The 17,966-nt window shown below is 39.5% G+C and overlaps 2 protein-coding genes across 7 annotated transcripts in view; both read left to right on the top strand.

The window, feature by feature from the left end:
* The window catches only part of LOC115571360 (zinc finger protein 385B-like), an 81,539-nt gene extending 74,898 nt beyond the window's left edge, over positions 1–6,641 (top strand). For 3 of the 5 annotated variants that reach the window (XM_030400728.1, XM_030400729.1, XM_030400732.1), the window contains 4 exons: positions 1,824–2,198; positions 2,331–2,533; positions 2,718–2,816; positions 3,638–6,641. In XM_030400728.1, the coding sequence (XP_030256588.1) occupies positions 1,824–2,198; positions 2,331–2,533; positions 2,718–2,816; positions 3,638–3,868 (908 nt within the window). In that variant the 3' untranslated portion in view covers positions 3,869–6,641. The other 2 variants (XM_030400730.1, XM_030400731.1) reach the window with 2 other exon arrangements.
* Positions 6,642–7,979: 1,338 nt separating this feature from the next.
* On the top strand, positions 7,980–17,723 carry LOC115571291 (dnaJ homolog subfamily C member 7-like). Of its 2 annotated transcripts, XM_030400629.1 has the most exons (15): positions 8,006–8,115; positions 8,943–8,972; positions 12,461–12,549; positions 12,724–12,848; positions 12,987–13,100; positions 13,233–13,307; positions 13,562–13,680; positions 13,786–13,939; positions 14,249–14,413; positions 14,617–14,708; positions 14,798–14,871; positions 14,970–15,116; positions 15,213–15,368; positions 16,105–16,179; positions 16,295–17,723. In XM_030400629.1, exons 1-15 carry the CDS (start codon positions 8,045–8,047, stop codon positions 16,330–16,332), a joined length of 1,524 nt encoding a protein of 507 aa, XP_030256489.1. In that variant the 5' UTR covers positions 8,006–8,044; the 3' UTR covers positions 16,333–17,723. The 2 variants fall into 2 exon arrangements, with proteins under 2 accessions (XP_030256490.1, XP_030256489.1); XM_030400630.1 differs by lacking the exon at positions 8,943–8,972 and having other exon boundaries at positions 7,980–8,115.
* Positions 17,724–17,966: the final 243 nt, after the last annotated feature.

Raw genomic sequence — 17,966 nt, 5'->3', positions numbered from 1 at the left:
CAGCCTTTTCAATTCAGCATGACTTTGTTATTTTTGTAAACTGCACTTTAGTTTGTTAAAAATCACTCAAATTCCCCTGTATCCTTTATATATTCTTAATGTTATAGCTAGTGGTTCTTCAGCAGCCTCACCTACAAAAAGAGCTGCTGTAAGAGTAACACCTTTGCCACTCAGCTTTTTTAATTCTGCTCAACTCAAAAGGGAAAAAAAAAATCACCATTTTCCTTTCTACACTCTGTCTAGCTTTCCTTTACTATATTGATTTCCCCCCTCTCATTTTGTTCCAGCGCCTATCAATTTCCCTCTAACCACACAATGATAAGCTTGTTACATTCAGCTGTTACCATGGTTGTTGATTGATGGTGACAGAGCGAGAGAATAAAAGACAGCGAGACGGAGGAAGGATGATTGAGATGGCTGAAAAGAAAAGGGAAAAGATATGGAAATTAAAGAGCGAGGGTAGAGCAGAAAAGGAAAGTAAGTAGGATAATAACAAGGTTACATGATAGAAATATATGTAGACCTTGATTGTGTAGAATTCATGTATTGTTACGGTCTTGTATAACTACTGCTGTGGTGTGATTTTTCTCTTGCTTAATTTGCAAATGGCACATTCATTGTTACAAGCTTATCGGACGTAGCAGCTGAATTCTTTTCCATTCATAACAACTTTTACTATTTGCTGTATGCTGCAGCCTGTCACACAGGTTAACGGGTACACATACACATGCACAATGGATAACAAAAGAAAGAAAATACCACTGGTGATCACAAAGATAGAAATAGTTACATTCAAAGAAAAGCTACATGTGGAATTGATTATAAATGCATAAGTTAATATGTTTAAATATCTAAAGATATGTAATTTTGAATTGTACCATTTACTTCTGGCATTTATGAGCGGTATGTAAGCGCTTGCTCAGTGTGTGTTTCATAGAAAGACACACATAAGTATGTACAAGTGGAAATTAACTGTAAATGCTGAGCTCACTAACAGTCGCATCGGTTGATTTTAAAACCCATTTTAATGTTTACTATTATAATACTGTCATAAAACTGTAAGTGAATGGTGCTGTTCATAGTCATACACCCACTGAGAATTTACAGCTCGAAACTGCACTGTTTTGGTTCACTCAAATTGCTCTTATGATGTTAACATTTTCAGGCACAGCAGGCAGCTGTTTTCAGTGATTCAGGTCCAAACAACAGACTGACAAAGATAGCAAAAAGTGGTGAACAAAGTGGAGAATCTAGCAGCTCAAGAAGCAGATATTTTTGTCCAAAGATTGTGGAGAACAAAAACCGAGCTTAAAGAAAGTGAATAGGAAACGTACATTCATCATCTGGCCACAAATATGACTCCATATGAATGTTAATGTTCTTCCTCAACTGCTGGGTGGGTAAATAAATAACTGTTCGCTAAAAAAAAAAATGGTATACAGTGTGTATGTGTACAGCTTGTTTCTGCTGATGGCAAGGGTCCAAAAACTGAATCAAAAACTTTGATGTTTTAATTAGCATGCTAACTAGCTAGCCCCAGCCCATTCTGATCAAAAGCCACTGTGCTAGTGGTGTAAACACAAACACTGAGCTTCCAGTCTGGATTGTTATCTGCACAGCTAACTGAGCAATAACTTGCTAATAGTAACTACAGTTAGCAGTTGTTAGCTGTTATTCTGGTGATATGTTGCCCCTGATTTGTTTTGAGAATTACTTCAACTGGACTCCCTTCTTACTTATTACACTTTCTAAATGATCATATTGCAGTACCAAATAACAATGGGCTCATAGTGCAACCTCTGTGTTAATTAATTTGTCCACAGGCCCGAGTACTTCCCAACCTGCACAGCAGCAACCAGAAAAAGGCCAGTGGAGCTCGTTGACACCTGCTCCTTCCTCACAGCCGGCATCCACAGACTCTCCTTCAGTTGGCTCTCCTGAGTTGTCTCCACAAATCTCGCCTGGCCCTCAACTGTCTGATCTACCTTCAGGCGGTCCACCTGCGGAGAGGGACAGCCCGACCACCAGTTCAGCCGCACACCCTGACCCTCAGGGAAGCTCCACAGGAGGTGAGGAGGAGGAGGTGGTGAAGGTGGAGGAGGCTAAGGAGGTCAAGAGCAACAAAAAACAGCAACTCCACTGTCCCACATGCAAAGTGACGGTCAATTCCAGCTCCCAGTTGGAGGCTCACTGTAGCGGTGTGTACTATAACACTACTGATGATACTTGAGTGACATGGAAAAGTTAGAACAAGTTTTTATTTTTAGAAGTTTATGTTTCCTGTGATTCTCACATCTGGTTCTCCTCTTCTCTGTGTTTGGCTAAATCAGGCTCAAAGCACAAACAGATGCTTGATGGTCAGAACAGCAGCCAGCCCCAACGCAGGGTCAAGATGACATCATCGCCCAGGCCCACCTGCCGAATTAAGCAGCGAATGGGCAGCAAGACCAGAGCGGTTGTGGGTGTATCCAGCCAGCCGTTTCATTGTGAGATGTGCCAGGTGTCCGTCAACTCAGAGACACAGCTGAAGCAGGTATGAGTTTAACCAAAGGTGATAACATGAACATTTTACTGCTGACCATTGTAACTGAAACTAAAAATGTACAATGCCTATTCTTTGTATTCTACAGGGAAAAAACAACCCGATTTGTTGTGGTGTGTTAGTCAGAGCTGTCCTGACTGAATCACTGTTCTGTTTATACCTGTCCCTTTTTTAGCACATGAACAGCAGGAGACACAAAGAGCGTTTGGCTGGGAAGCCTGTCAAGGTGAAGTTCACCCCCTATAATAAACTACAGCCCAGCGCTGTCTTAGCGGTAAGCATTTGTCCAACATTGCACATGTTGCTACATTGCAGATTGTCATTTAAGGGTCCCATCTTCTGTTTATTTTTTAGGTTTCTTACTTTTAATCTGGATGTTGACAAGAACATCTCCAATTTACAAGCTCCATTTTAGTGCCTGTCTCTTCTGAAAAGCCTAGTCTGTTGGATTAATCAGTTCTCACAGACATGAGCTGGCTGCGCCCACCATGTTACTGCATCAGCTTTGCCAGTGTTTACAAACAATCATGATTCTCAGAGGATGAATCATAATGACATTGGTAACCCTCTGACTTTTTATCCAGTGCCATCATCAGGTCAACGTTTCAGTTTAGTTAATGAACAAACAGCCACAAAACTGTTGCCATTCACAAACCTTAGTAAACTTTGTGCTTGCTAAACAGCATGTTAGTGTTGTCATTATAAGCATGTTTAGCATGAAGCGTAAAGACATAGGACATGACAGCTATCGTGTTCGCCCCTGGTGGCTGGCTGCAGTACGGATCATAAACCCCTAAATGTAGATGTCAAGTACGTTTTTACCAAATACATTTGGTTTCTGTCATTTTAAGTAGTCGTTATCATACTGATGTATGTTTAACTCTTCATTTGGTTTCAATTAGGTATTTGATGCCGGTAAAAGGATGTCATGATTGACAGCTGAGCATTGTCACTGTGCAAACTCCAAAGAACATCACCAGAGCAAAAAGGCTTAATCTTCCTACTTCGGAAGGAATATTTTCTATCTTTAATTGTCAAAGTTTTAGACTCTTAGTCTTAATAAGCACTGAATATTTCTCTTTTCTGTGGTTACAGACTAAACTAGCCCTGCAGAAGCACTTATCCAAGGCCCTGCCGGCAGGGTTTCTGACCAGCCCCTTCAACCCAGCTGCCTTGTGCACCATGGCATCTGGACCCATGGCACTACGGCTGCCACCAGGTCCCACAGCCATTATCCAGGGTCCCCTGATCAGCCCCACTCTCTTCAGGCCTGCTCCTGGACCTCTGAGGGCCACACATGCACCTATTATCTTCTCTCCTTACTAGCAATGAGCCAAGCTTCGCCGGAGGACCCACAGTAGAGTGGACCTAACTGAGCCAAAGCTGGACTAGCTGAAAGTTTATCTTGGCCCCAATGAGAACAAAGCATTAGACATCAGGACAATATGCAGCGACTTCAAGGGCAGAGTATCATCATGTCAAATTTGGCAGGGTCAACTCATGAGAACAGTATGCACAATCCCTGGTGTGGATTGAGATTTCAGCTGACGGACCTGTGTCACCCCCAACCCACCTTAAATTTGGATGGACCACCGCTCAGCTGTTTCCCCTCAACAAACTGTTGAGTGCATGTTCCCCGGGGTCTGGACCCCTCTGGAAGCCATAATGACAAGCGTCTTTAAGTTTTATTTATAAGACCGTGATAGACTAATGAACTAGGGTGTGTAAATGTTACTAAGTGTTAGTTGCCAAAATTCTTTCAGTTTGAGAGCTATCTAGTTGTACTCTAGGAGATCAAGTACAATACTTCATTCCGGCTTTAGTTTTTATAACCAAATCAAAATCAAGAAAATCTATAAAACTGGTTGCTTCCATATAAACACCCTCCATTTATAACAACAAGAGAAAGAAGATCAAAAATAATTTCATGTCTTTACAGCCTTTCTCTTTCTTTCTAGATAAATACAGTGATTCATTTTCTCTGTGTCTTGACGTGACAATCAACCACCACCCTGATATGATGCCAACAAAGCCATCTTTATGGAGACAGACAACATGTAATGCTTAAAAAGAGATGGTGAAATTTAGTTATGAGATTTGAAAACTATTTTCTTGACACAAGCCATTACAACAAGCTCTTCAGTTAAATAAGCTAAGTTTTTGTAACAGCTCGATGCTGTTTGTGCAATATGGAGGATTCAAAGATTCTTTGTCGCATTCACAGAGATACAACTTAAAACATGCAGTGAGGTGAAGAGGATGCTCAGATACTGTACAAGAATATAAAAGGGATCAACAACAAAATAGATTAAGTAAAAATAAATGTACTAGTGCAAGATAAAATATATACATATATATACATACATACATATATGGTAAATCTAGGTAAAACATACATACAAATCTGACTTGTGTCCAGAATCTGCCAGTATTTACCCTTAAAGTGTCCTGGTGTGTAAGTTAAAGCGTTATTATGGATCCAGTTGCTTTTCTTGCAAGACCTGACCTACTCTGCTTCTGATTGGATACTTGGTTCAGATTTAAAAGTTAAGGTTGTATTTTATGTACTGCTGGTTGTGTCTTTGTTTGCGGATGGTTTGTACCGCAGCTGGCTATTTCTTTTAGAAACCAACTGGCAGTTTCTAAGATTTGGCCAAATTTTGATTAAAACATAAAAAAAATAATAATTAACTAACGAAACCCCCGTGTTGGTGTTATGTGAAAGATTTCTATGAATTGTAATGCAGAGATGATCACTGAGGTTGGCATGCTAAGCCGCTAGCCCCAGCACTTACTGTCTCATAACGCCACAATGTACTGGAAAGAGAGCCCCCATAGTTTCAACTGCCAGATAAATGCCAGCGAAACGGAATAAACTCTGAAATTGTCAAAAATTTTATATAAGATTATTCTCCTTACTAAACAGAAAAATAAAACCATACACATTCTGAATTTAAGTTTCCCTCTTTTACCGAACTAAGCCAAGCTTAACTCATTGTAAAACACACTTCAATCAAACTCGACATAAACAAAATAAAACTCCCCAACGCAGGCTTGGTTTGCCTTTCCACGTTCACATCTGGTTTGGTGAAGATGAATCCTCAATTCACCAGCTGCTGATGTCCGATCCTGTGGCATCTCTCCCACTGATCGTCTGTCCATCCATCGATAGCCTTGTCTCGTCGTCCCTGTAGTGACAGTCCCGGTTAGATAACCTCGCACCCCTGTTGTCAAACACCTCAGAGCCGCTGTCTCCACAGATAACTGAGCCATGAGCTGATTAGTTAACGGTAGCTAGCTACAGACAAGGACAGCTGGCAAAGTGCAGCCGTTGTCAGTTACTCTGGTGATGTGCTGCCCCTTGTGTTTTGGGATCTACCGTCTAATTGGCCATGTTCTACAAATTATACCTTTAAATTCAATGTGGTTTTGGCTAAACTGGGTAAGCATACGAATATCAGGGCAGGGCTGTTCTTTTCAAGAAAAGCAGTGGTATCCATTATAAGGAGTAGCAAAAACAAACAATGTTTGCAGTCTTGCAAGTCTGATAATATTTGACAATGTGTTTTGAGGATCCGGATGTCCTGAGGATAGAAACTCCTCAGTCTTTTGGTTTGGCCATGTGACTGCAGAGGTGTCTACCGGACATCAGCAGTCTAAACAGTCCATTGTTGGGGTGTGAATTGTCTCTTCTGATAAGTTGGGCTCTCAGCTTCACCCTAGGTGTCCTGCAGGGTGGTGGGAGGTGTTCAGCTGAAAGTAGCACTCTCTGCAGGGCGCCGCAGTCAGGACAGGCTGGTGCCTGCTGTTCCCCAAAAGTTTAAATCATCCATCCCCAAGTTTTTAAATGTGTCTTTGATGTCTTTATTAAGCCTGTTATTTTTGATAGTTGTATTAAAAAAACAAAGTTCTTTCAATTTAGAAATCCCTCCCACCTGATTGTGCTGAATCATCCTAAGCAATATGTATTTTTGAAGTGTCACATGGTGAAATTACTGACTATTGTAACTGTGCATCAATTGCAATAATGTAAATTATTATGTGATAAAAAATGATGATACTGTATTCTATATGAACTTATAAATAGTACTGTTTTTTACACAGTTGTGGCAGCCTCTTTCTTCATATATATGGACATCTCTTTTACCATTGATATTAAATGTACAAGGACAACAGGCTTACTTCATGTATGAATAATAGAGGTGATTTATTCTACATAATGGCTGAGTCGAGAAGAATAATTACCACAATCGTTGTTCATGTGCCACCAACACAGGCATATACACCACACTTTATGATACTCTAGTGCCCTCTAGTGGTATTTTTGGGGGAAAAAAGCAAGGGGCCAATGAGGTCGGATGATATCAGTGCTTTTCCCTGTAATTAGATACATTTTATATAAATCCAGCAAACAACAAATACTGCACGAGAGCATAAAAAAACAGAAATCCTATTAAAATCTCTTAAATATTTATGCAGGGAGAGAGAACAATATGAAGGACTTATTAGGATAATTTATTATGCTATATTTATTAGGAGACAGTCTAGGTGCAGTGGTTAATGGTTATGAGTCCTCACAATTATCATTAATATTTTATCAAGAAACCATAGGAAAACAGATATATTTAAACGTGCAAGTTTAATATTGATCCAAACAGATAATTTGTTTCGACAATTGAGACTCAATCAATGTCACGTTTAATATCAGCAATTGATTTGAAAAGCCAGTTTCCTTTAAAGTGCACTATGTAGTGTTGGAGAATAAATGCCTAAAAAAATTAATAAACAAACTCTCCTTGTTTTAATCACTGAATAAACAAAGTGACCTTAATACTTAATACTGTTTTACTTTGTTTATATGTGGCGGCCCCTGCAACCTTTCGAGTTTTTCGAGTAGTAAGTGTTCAGGTGACCTCATTTTCCTCTGAGAAAAGCTTGTTTATTCACTTATGGGAAACAATAAATGTATCACTACCCCATTAATATAGATTTTTTTTTTTGTGAGTATCTTTTATTCTGAAAATTCATGCAAAACAACACAAGCAGGTGTGGCAGCAGGCTCTCAGGTGAGCTCTGACGTCATGGTTATATTCCTGGTTGTCATGAGCTGATTGTTAAAGTTATGTAAGCAGAAGTCTGTGGGATGTTTTTTTTTTTTTTTAAGTTGATGCTTTACGACAGTTTTACAGAATCTCGGGCGAGGTTTAAAGCTGGTTAGCACGTCACTGATCATTCATTCATTTATTTTACGTGATATTTATTTTGAAAAGACGAGATATGTGTGCTTTTTATCATCGATTTCAGTCCCGGGTTTTCATGAATGGAATACAATATGTTAGATTTAGAAATTCAAATGAAATAGATGGGACATTTTATGCAATCCTTTCTTTGTTGGAGTGGCCTAGTTTCTCATGACCTCAATAAAATAAATAAATAAATAAATCGACTAAAGAAGGCCAACAGTAGGCGGAAGTGACGTCTGTTCGTCCTTCTTGGAAAAAAATGGCAGCTGTTGACATCGACGTGCCGGTGGACACAGAATCCCAAATCCGCAGTCCAGAGGAGATGGAGCGGTAGATATATATTTGACAGCTTTGTTTCATTGTGTCTTGTGTTAGATGTCAAAATAACCGAGGATGGACCGAGTGAGTTCAGCCATTTTTAGCTGCCAAGGCTCCCGCGAAGAGCCCGGAGACAAGCTAACCAGGCTAGCTTGCTTGGTGGTAGCGGCGGGGGGGGGGAGGACGGATTACTTTAGCTAAATCTTAAGATTTTATTGGTTTTTCGTGAACACCAGGCTTCGTTGTACGGCTATTCAGATATCCAAGCACGTCTTTAAATGTTAGCACGAAGAACAAGGGAGCGGTACAGCCTCTTTCTGGACACTAGTTAGCACATGGTTAGCAGCCAGTGTTTTTCGAGAAAGTTCCGTAATAGCAAAGCCAGATTCCTTCATCTGGACTTGGTGCGCAAACCAGCAGACACAGTTACAGTTACAGTGGTTATCCAGCTAAAGAAACCCGCCAGCTGCCTCACATATTTAAACAGCTAATACAACAACGCAGTTTTCAGTACACGATAGCTTCCGTTAGGTTTAGCTCATTTTACCTCACCTCCCCGGATGAATCATCTCGGTCAACAATCATGACAGCACACTATTATTGGTGTCCTGTTATTTACTGTAGCTAGCTATGTCACCTGTGCTACATTACAAGTGTTTTTCATTCTAGATCAGGAGTAACACATTTGTTTGTTTTTTTAATTACAAAAAACGATTGCTCTCTCTATATATAAAATGTATGTCAAGTGTGAAAGAATGTGAGAGGTGCAACACAGGAATTGGCACATTCTCACATTTAGTGCTTTGTTCAGTGTCACTAACACATTTTACCTTTCCTAGGCCTGGAAAACAAGCCAAAAGATGCAAAGAGTTGAGTGACGTTAATCGATTTTTTTTTTTTTGTTCTTCATAAAACTGAAATTATGTTTGGGGAGTCCTAAAATGGAAAGAAAATGTTCAAATTGAGTTCTTTACTAGAGCCTGACCCATACTGGAGTTTTGATTAACACATTTCCAATATAGATATGTCGGCAGATAACCTTATATACACAGGATGTACACATTAACTTTTATCTTTTGCAGTTATCCCCTCATAGTGGTTATCAAACACTTGTGGTAAAGAAACGTGCGAAATGGCATCAAGATGTAGGGATGCAACAGTACCCACGGTTTGGTGTTTAGGTTTGGTACACATTTCTTGTGAGGAGATTAAAAAAAAAAAAAAAAAAGCTACAATGTAACTATCAAGAATTCTCTTAATTTTGCTTATTAGCAACAACATTAAATGACTTACATTTCTGGTGTATAATTAAAAAAAAAAGAACATGTATATAAAAATAAAAAAACGCATTCAAATGTCAAAAGTGCCGCTTGACCTTGATATCTGGTAAAGTAAAAAAGACAAACAATTATCAACTGTGTGTTGTGAGCGGAAGGCTCTGTGTAACCAGTTTGCCTTCAGTGGCTTCACACGTCTTTTCATAGACGTTGAGAATAACTTGGCTGCTGAGAAATGTACAAAAGGGCACAATTTAATGTTAATCAATGATTTTCATTAGGTGATGGAAAACCCACACCTATGACCAAAAAAAGGTCTGCAAGTCCTTTTTGCAATGAACGTCCCCACTGCCCTGGTGCCAGACAGTTACTTTTCTGTCCACTGTTTTTGCGCCGTCATCACTGTGTTCAACACCAGAAGGGGGGCGTATGGAACTGTGGATGGCGCATCTTACTGTTCAGTATTATATCAAGATTTGTGGCGCCCCTAGTGCATTAAGACGGTAAACTTACCAGGCTTTCATAGTCGGGTGAGGCTGATTCAGTTGGCATATGACGAGATGATGTCCACAGTAAAACATCGTAAAACCTTCGCAGGTTTGATATAAAAAATAATAAAGGGATATCGAGACGTGAAGTTAGAATTAAAGTAAATAATCTTATCTCCCACATGTCACAAACGTCAGTAACTCCTGTCATAAAGCCATTCTGAGGGGACAAGCTGCTTTTTTTTTTTTTTTTTTTTTTTTTGTTTTGCTCTCTGGTGGAGGGCATTTTCAGTCACAATGGTACAGGGGTCAGCTATCAGGGATGGATGACAACAACCATAATTTAAGAATTGCGTAGTGGCAATTGGACAACATATACACTGATCCTAGTATATCTGTAATGGTCCAACATTTACTAATAATATCTATGAGCAGTATATAAAATCTGTATCCTAAATGGTTGAAAATGCAATATTACTTATAAACAACATGCATTTTTATAAAACAGCTCCCAGCTGGAGCAGTAGCTTCTTCCAAGGGGTGGTTAATCGGTCCAATTTCCCGATTCGATTCCGATTATTGAAGTCTCGATTCGATTACAAATCGATTTTCAATCATTAATGATAATTGATCTTCCATTTAACATCAGTCAGCTGCTGAATTATTTTACTTATCTTTAGAGTAACACCTCACAGCACCTTCAATATTGTATAGTGTAACTGTAATATCAAAATTATTATTTTAATTTGTTTTAAATGTAGTGTTTCACTGTTAAAAGAAAGCTGCCAAGCTCAGCAGCCGGACTCATGTTAGAAGCATTGTTGGTGACGAGAACCAGGGCGTGTTTCTCTATTCCCCACTCGTCTGCCATTGCTTTGAGAAACTCACACATATTTGCGCTTGTGTGGCGATCATCCATAGCTTTCGTCTGAAGTACGTAGGACATTAGCTTCCATTAACTGCTGACATAATGAGCTGTAACGGTCACATATGAGACTGTAGCTCTGGATGTCCAGGTGTCACAGGTTATTGCTACCCTGTGAGCAGAGTTGAGGGACACTTGCATGGAAAGCTTTGTCTCCTTGTAAAGATTTGGAATCGATTTAAGTGTGAAAAAGCTCCGGGATGGAATAACATATCCTGGCTCCAGACTGTGGACCATGTAGCGGAAGCCAGTAAGAGGAGGACTCCAGTTTGTATTACTATTTCAAAAAAAATAATAATGATAATTTTTTTATTCGATTTTTGGAAATGTAATTATCGAATCATAATCGTCAATGTTATAATCGCGATTCATCAATAATCGATTTTTTTCACCACCCCTACTTCTACCATATGTGAGTTAGCGTTGATGTACCATTTAAATTAACACTTTTGACAGGACCGCAGCAGGTGAGTTTCACTGCTATGTTTAGCACTGGAACTATCTCAGGACTGTGTGTACCCTGCTATGCTGTCCCAGTTCCAGGTGTAACACACTTGAGCCCTTTCACTCTCTGCATCAATTGCAAGAAATTCTTTCCTGGATACAACTAGTTGTTAGCAAACCAGCTCAGCTCGTCTCATTTGACATTTGAAAACCATTATGTGAAAACCTCTGTTAGATTTGTTGGGCCTTGTAAAATCCTGTTGATGTACTTGCTTTAATACTTTTTGGAGTTAATCATTTTTAAAGTTTGGCCCTTTTGAACAAATGTCATTATTTCTGCAATTCTTTATATGCGTGTTCTAAGGCTCACTACTTCTTATTTGGCACAGGATTGGGTTGAAATTTGTCCAGAACATCCAAGAAACCACTTCAATTTGCAAAAACATTCATGTATTCAGTAGTTGTTGCTGAATGTTTTACAGTAATCAAATGAAAAGATATGGTTTATTTGAAGCATCTTCCACTTCCAAAAATTCATACCTACGCTAGTGTAATTTCCTTGAACATTTTGAAGGGAAAAGCGTTAAAATTAATTGCAGATACACAAAACATTAAAAGCTTAGCATTTAATAATTTTATGAAAATAGTGCATTCTGTGTGGTACCATTGGCTGTAATATTATATTCAGTGTTTGGTCTTCTACTTTGGTCTGTGATAACTACTCAACCTTTCACTGAGTTTAGGAAACTAGCAAGTGGACAGCTTGTGTTAGTTTGGTTAGTTGCACAATAAATTATGTCTTCTTGTTACATGTGTCTGGACAAAATATTAATCTTAGTTCCTTTGCTCAATGCACATATTATTTCACAATTTCAAACTGCAATAATTTCTTACTTCAAACATTCTACAACTATCACAATAATAGCATTATTAAATTTAAAACATTTACATAAAAAAAAAATCCATGACATTAACTGGTAAAAATTATAATTCTGGTTGAGTCGGTATCGAATGGCCCTTAAGCAGTCGTTCAATTTTACAGTACAGCATAAAAATATTAATAAATGCTCCTACTGTAGCTGAGCAAACACCTGAATGAGTTGATCATTTTGGAAGCACTCTGTGTTCATTCATTGCTGAATAGTTTTGTCTTTGTTTTATATTGCATCAGCTAAGCTTCTGGTATCTTCTTTGACTTTGGTTTCTGTTTCTCCTCTCTACAGTCAGGCTGAAGGCTTCAAAGAGCAAGGAAATGCATTCTACAGCCAGAAAGATTACTCTGAGGCTTTCAACTACTATACTAAAGCCATTGGTGAGATTAACAGTTACTTATTGATGGAATAAACTGAGTCATTGCCTTCTCTTGACACATTTCGAGCACATGCTTCCATTGTGTACTTGAAAACTGTATTAGGGCATCTTTACTTTATTACCCACATCTTAGTTTTCCTTCCTTTGTGACATGGATTTTTCCTTTTATCTTAAGATGCGTGCCCCAAAAATGCCAGTTATTATGGCAACAGAGCTGCCACCCTCATGATGCTCAGTCGCTTCAGAGAGGCCCTGGAGGACTCCCAGCAGGCTGTTCGGCTGGATGACTGTTTCATGAAGGTCAGTGAACAGTCTTTTTATTTTCAGTTTTTCATGCCACGTATTGTCTTGAGACCCCAGTTGAACTTGCAGAATAAAGAGAAATTTGTAAGTATTTACACAGCTCTAAGAAGGAAGTGTGCCACTCCTGTCCTACAGGGTCATCTGCGTGAGGGCAAGTGCCACCTGTCACTGGGAAATGCGATGGCAGCCAGTCGCTGCTTTCAGAAGGTTTTGGAGCTGGAGCCCAGCAACAGAGAGGCCCAGCAGGAGGTGAGGATCACCTGAGCCCTTCACACTTTTACTTGGTGTATCACCGCGTGGGAATGCTGAAGAACGGCAACTCAGACTTGTCTATTATCATTGTAAAGTCAGTACTGATAGGTGATTGTTGTGTTTTTTTAGAATAAGACTGCAGAAACTCTACTGGAGTTCGAACGAATGGCGGACTTTGGCTTTGAAAAGCGGGATTTCAGAAAGGTACTTTTCATCCATTCTCTGTTTTCATCACACTCACAGCCAGGCTCTATATTGTTTCTTTGTCACATAATAAGTTAACTTGGACGATTCTCATAACTGGAAAAATTAAGCATCATGTGTGACAACACAATATAATATATATTTAGATTCTTTGATTGATAAAAAGCTCAAGATTTAAGATTTTCCAGGTCAGCCACTTGAGAAGATGAGCAGCATTTTTTTTTAATGAGCATTTGTCTTTTGTTCTATTCCAGGTGGTATTCTGTATGGACCGAGCTTTAGCTGTGGCTTCTGCCTGCCACCGCTTTAAGATCCTGAAGGCTGAGTGTCTGGCTCTGCTTGGACGCTATCCAGAAGCCCAGTCTGTAGCAAGGTAAGAGCAACTGGTGGTTTTCATGGTGTATGATCTATGGTCGTTGAATTATCATAACCTTTAATATGAGTGCAGGATCTAAAGGAATAAAACTGTCATTTACAGTGATATTCTGCGAATGGATTCCACCAACGCAGATGCACTGTACGTTAGAGGCCTGTGTCTCTATTACGAGGACTGCATCGATAAAGCTGTACAGTTCTTTGTCCAGGCTTTGCGCATGGCACCTGACCACGAAAAGGCCCGGCTAGCTTGCAGGGTAAGATCATCATTTTTTGTCTCAGTCCTCCTCATTTAATCATCATTAGAAAGATGAGATCTGTGGTCCAAGGAAACAAGCACCTGTGAGATTTGAAGTTTTGTGTAGATTGTTCCACACTGTGCCTTTTTTAAGGTAGCAGAATGACTAAAATAAATAGACTGAAAACACTTAACATACATGTGGCAATTTAGCATTGTAACTCCATGTTTCAGGACATAATGAAATGTTGAGAACAACTTGAATTTCACTGTGAGTTTGAATAAAAGTGTCGTAATAGAAAAATTATGACATTTCTCTCTAAACCAGAATGCAAAGGCCCTAAAAGCCAAGAAAGAGGAGGGCAACCAGGCATTTAAGAACAACAACTATGAAGCTGCCTACCAGCTGTACACTGAGGCACTGATGATAGATCCCAACAACATCAAGACCAACGCTAAACTCTACTGCAACAGAGCCACGGCAGGAGCAAAGGTAAAAGGCAACAAATCCTCTCATTGTCAGCGTGTTCATTTTGCAGGTGCAGTTGCAAAATGACATATTACCAGCAAATGACATATTATCCATAATGCTGTCTGATTATTGGCCTGAAATAAGCAGCCTTGCACAGTACTCCGTCTCTTTCAGCACTTTGTTTCTAATAAGTTCACTGTAATTAACTTCTTCCCTCTCAACAGCTGAAGAAACTTCAACAAGCCATTGAAGACTGCTCCAGTGCAATCAAACTAGATGACACTTATATCAAGGCCTACTTAAGAAGAGCTCAGTGGTATGTAAAGCAGTCAACATGAGCACATTCCATTCCTTTTTATGTACAGTTTGACTGACTTTGTGTCACTGACTTTGTGTCACTCATAGTTACATGGACACAGAGCAGTACGAGGAGGCCGTACGGGACTATGAAAAAGTTTACCAGACAGAAAAAACATCAGGTTAGCTGCTGTCTATTGTTTTGTACACTATACATAAACACTATCTGGTCAGGTTATCTCACACTAACACAACCTCGATTTTTATTGTATCCCTCTAGATCACAAGCACCTGTTGAAGAATGCACAGCTGGAGCTAAAGAAGAGCAAAAGGAAAGATTACTACAAGGTGCTGGGGGTTGGCAAGAACGCCACCGAGGACGAGATTAAGAAGGCCTATCGCAAACGAGCACTTATGCACCACCCAGGTAGCCCCGTTGGTGTTTACACAGACATGCAGGATAACTATTTAGTCTGTATTCAATGGTTATTTATCTCTGTTGTATTGCGTCATCATCCTGCAGACCGCCACAGCGCTGCAACTCCAGAGGTGCAAAAGGAGGAGGAAAAGAAATTCAAGGAGGTGGGGGAGGCCTTCACCGTGCTCTCCGACCCAAAGAAGAAGATCCGCTATGACAACGGACATGACCTGGATGACGACGGCGGCTTTGAAGGGAGAGGTATGTGCCTCTAGCTTTTCACTTTGCTTTGGATAGATTTACATTCCACCTGCTGCTCATTAGTTAGATGAAAGAGCATTAGTGCTCTACTCATCTTAAAGGAATGCATTTCAAAACAGAAAAAGTCAACCACTAATGGGTGCTTCTTTGGTGGCTGTATAGACCTTATTCACAGCACAGGTGTAGTCGATCAAATTTATGATACTAAGTTCCATTCAGCTGCTGAAATGTCAGGTTCTGGGTATTTGCCTGACTTACTGGGACAGTTCAATAGAACAGAGACATTTTTAATGTTATTAGCAAGGACCAATGCTTTTTCTAGTGTCACAAATAAAAATGTCTGCTGTGAAAAACGGTTTGTTGTAGCCAAACATGTGTCCCTACAATATCATAAGATCTTCTACCTCTAGGGGGCGCCATAAGCAAAAAAAAATTTTAAATACTGTACTGTAACAGATACTGGTCCTGAAAGCAATGATTTCTACAATGATGTTGATGTGAATCTAGGGTCGTGTTAAAGTTGACTTGGGAAATTGTTTGTGATTAACGGTTTTATACACAAATAATCGAAATGTTTGATGCTGTGCATCTTGGTGGTCCAGTATACAACATGTCAAACAGCTTGATTCACCTCCATACTCTGTTTAGTTTACGTCATCTGTTGTTCCGCCCCGTTCTTCCTTGAGGCCGTCAACACCAGCTAATCCCGCTGTGTTCACCTTTGCTTTCTCTCTAGATTTTGACGCAAACAACATCTTCAGGGCTTTCTTTGGCGGCCACGGTGGAGGATTCAGTTTCGACTCCAGTCCAGGTGTGTTTTCTCCCCCAGTTAGGACTTCCTTAACTTTGTTAAAGGACACAAGAGTCAATCAGAGAAAGTGCATCCTATTAACAAACTTCTTTTCTGTACTTTTTTTCTCTTGTAGACTCTGGACCTGGAAATTTCTTTTTCCAATTTGGCTAAAGTGGAGGAGCATGTGGGAAAATACAGCCCTGCAGTGGACAAAATGAAGTTGAACTCACAGTCACGCATGATACTCATTCTCCTGAGTGTCTTGCAAAAAAAACAAAAAAAGTCTCCTTTTCTCCTGCGAGAGGTTTTTGATGATTGCATTCACTCCTAAATTTACTCCTGACATTGATGCTAACAAAACACTGGGAAGGATAATTCAGAGGCTTTAGTTGGGATTTAACAATGTAAATAAAGAAGTTCTCAAATCTGTTTTTAAAGAGGTTTGGAGCTGATTGGCGCATGCCCCTGTTGCCAAAATTAAAAATTATATTAAGACAACTCTTACCAAACTGCCTCAACCTTCACAAAGGTGATCAGTGGTAAGAAATGCATTGGAAATAAGCATCATGGTTGATTAGTTTTAGAAGACATAACGTGGTATAAGTTTTTAAGGTTCTCTTGGGACAGCGTGTCTCTAGAGCAAGAGTCAATGTACTGTGGAAGTTCAATGTCAAACCTGACCTCAGGACAGCCTGTTAAGGACAACGTTGGTCTCTTGCGGGTGTGTGTCCAGGTTTTATTGGCTCACTTGCCAAATATAGAACTTGCAGGGTTTTTTTGGTTCTTATTTTCTTCATGCTGCATTGTATATTTGACTCGAATGTAAATCATTTTTGTGTCCATAAATTGTTCTTCTTCAGTCTTCCCTCAGTCTATTTATATTTATTGTACTGTATATTCTAACCTGTACACGGCGGAGTGCCAGTGTTCATTGTCTTCCCCCCAGTTTTTGGTTTTTGTTTTTGTTTTTTAAGAGACTCATTTGTAAATGTTTTCTCTTCACTCTCAGATTGTGAGGCCAAAATCAGCACACATACACCCACAGGTTGTCTTCTGTTGAAAGCACCGACCACACTGTCCTACTGTCCCATTGAAATTCAAGTGGTGCCTTACAAGAATGAGCAGATCAGTTAACCTTCTTTACAGTACATCAAAAAGCTGCAGAGCATGCCCCATCCTATTTGCACCAGTCATGTACAGCATGTTGTTTTTGAGCTCTTTCATATAAAAAAAGACAACTTTTTTTTCATATCTGGCCAGGAAACGAATATGTTAGTGAATTCTTCATCCCGTCAAACATGAAAGACTTTTAAAATTTCTTTTCATGTGAGCATCAATCACGCCCAGCTGTCCTCCACCTATTCTTGTCATGCACGTTCGATCAGTACAGCCCCTTCCCTGACTTGTTTCACCTGTTTTTAATGGGGCACTGATAGTCGATAGGTTGGAAACTTCTCTTGTTAATAGTTCTGTCACTGATGTATCATTTTTAAAATTTGTCACAGTATTAACAAGACATGCTTTTCTTATTGCGAAAAATAAAGGCTCGTCTTTTACTGTAATCCTGCACTCTTTTCCAATTTTAAGTGGTGGGAAACATTTACTCAGGTATTGTACTTAAGCAGATTTAAGTGAACTATTTGACCTTTTATGTTACTTGCACTTAGAGTTCAGTACATTTCAGAGGAAGGTCTTGTACTTTTTGCTCCACTACATTAGGTTGACAGCTGTAGTTACTCAGCTTCATTTTAAGATTTGACATTAGAAAACATGATGCAATGTTACAGCTGCCAAACAGAATATTC

The sequence above is a fragment of the Sparus aurata genome, chromosome 20 (assembly GCF_900880675.1).
Source record: "Sparus aurata chromosome 20, fSpaAur1.1, whole genome shotgun sequence".
NCBI classification, from domain to species: domain Eukaryota; kingdom Metazoa; phylum Chordata; class Actinopteri; order Spariformes; family Sparidae; genus Sparus; species Sparus aurata.
This window is presented reverse-complemented; position numbering and strand designations above follow the sequence as displayed.

Excerpts from the sequence above, each read along its gene's own strand:
- LOC115571291 (XM_030400629.1), top strand. The coding sequence starts at position 8,045 with ATGGCAGCTGTTGACATCGACGTGCCGGTGGACACAGAATCCCAAATC. Across the intron at positions 14,872-14,969 it reads CCAGACAGAAAAAACATCAG|ATCACAAGCACCTGTTGAAG; the intron begins GTTAGCTGCTGT and ends GTATCCCTCTAG. Across the intron at positions 15,117-15,212 it reads AGCACTTATGCACCACCCAG|ACCGCCACAGCGCTGCAACT; the intron begins GTAGCCCCGTTG and ends ATCATCCTGCAG.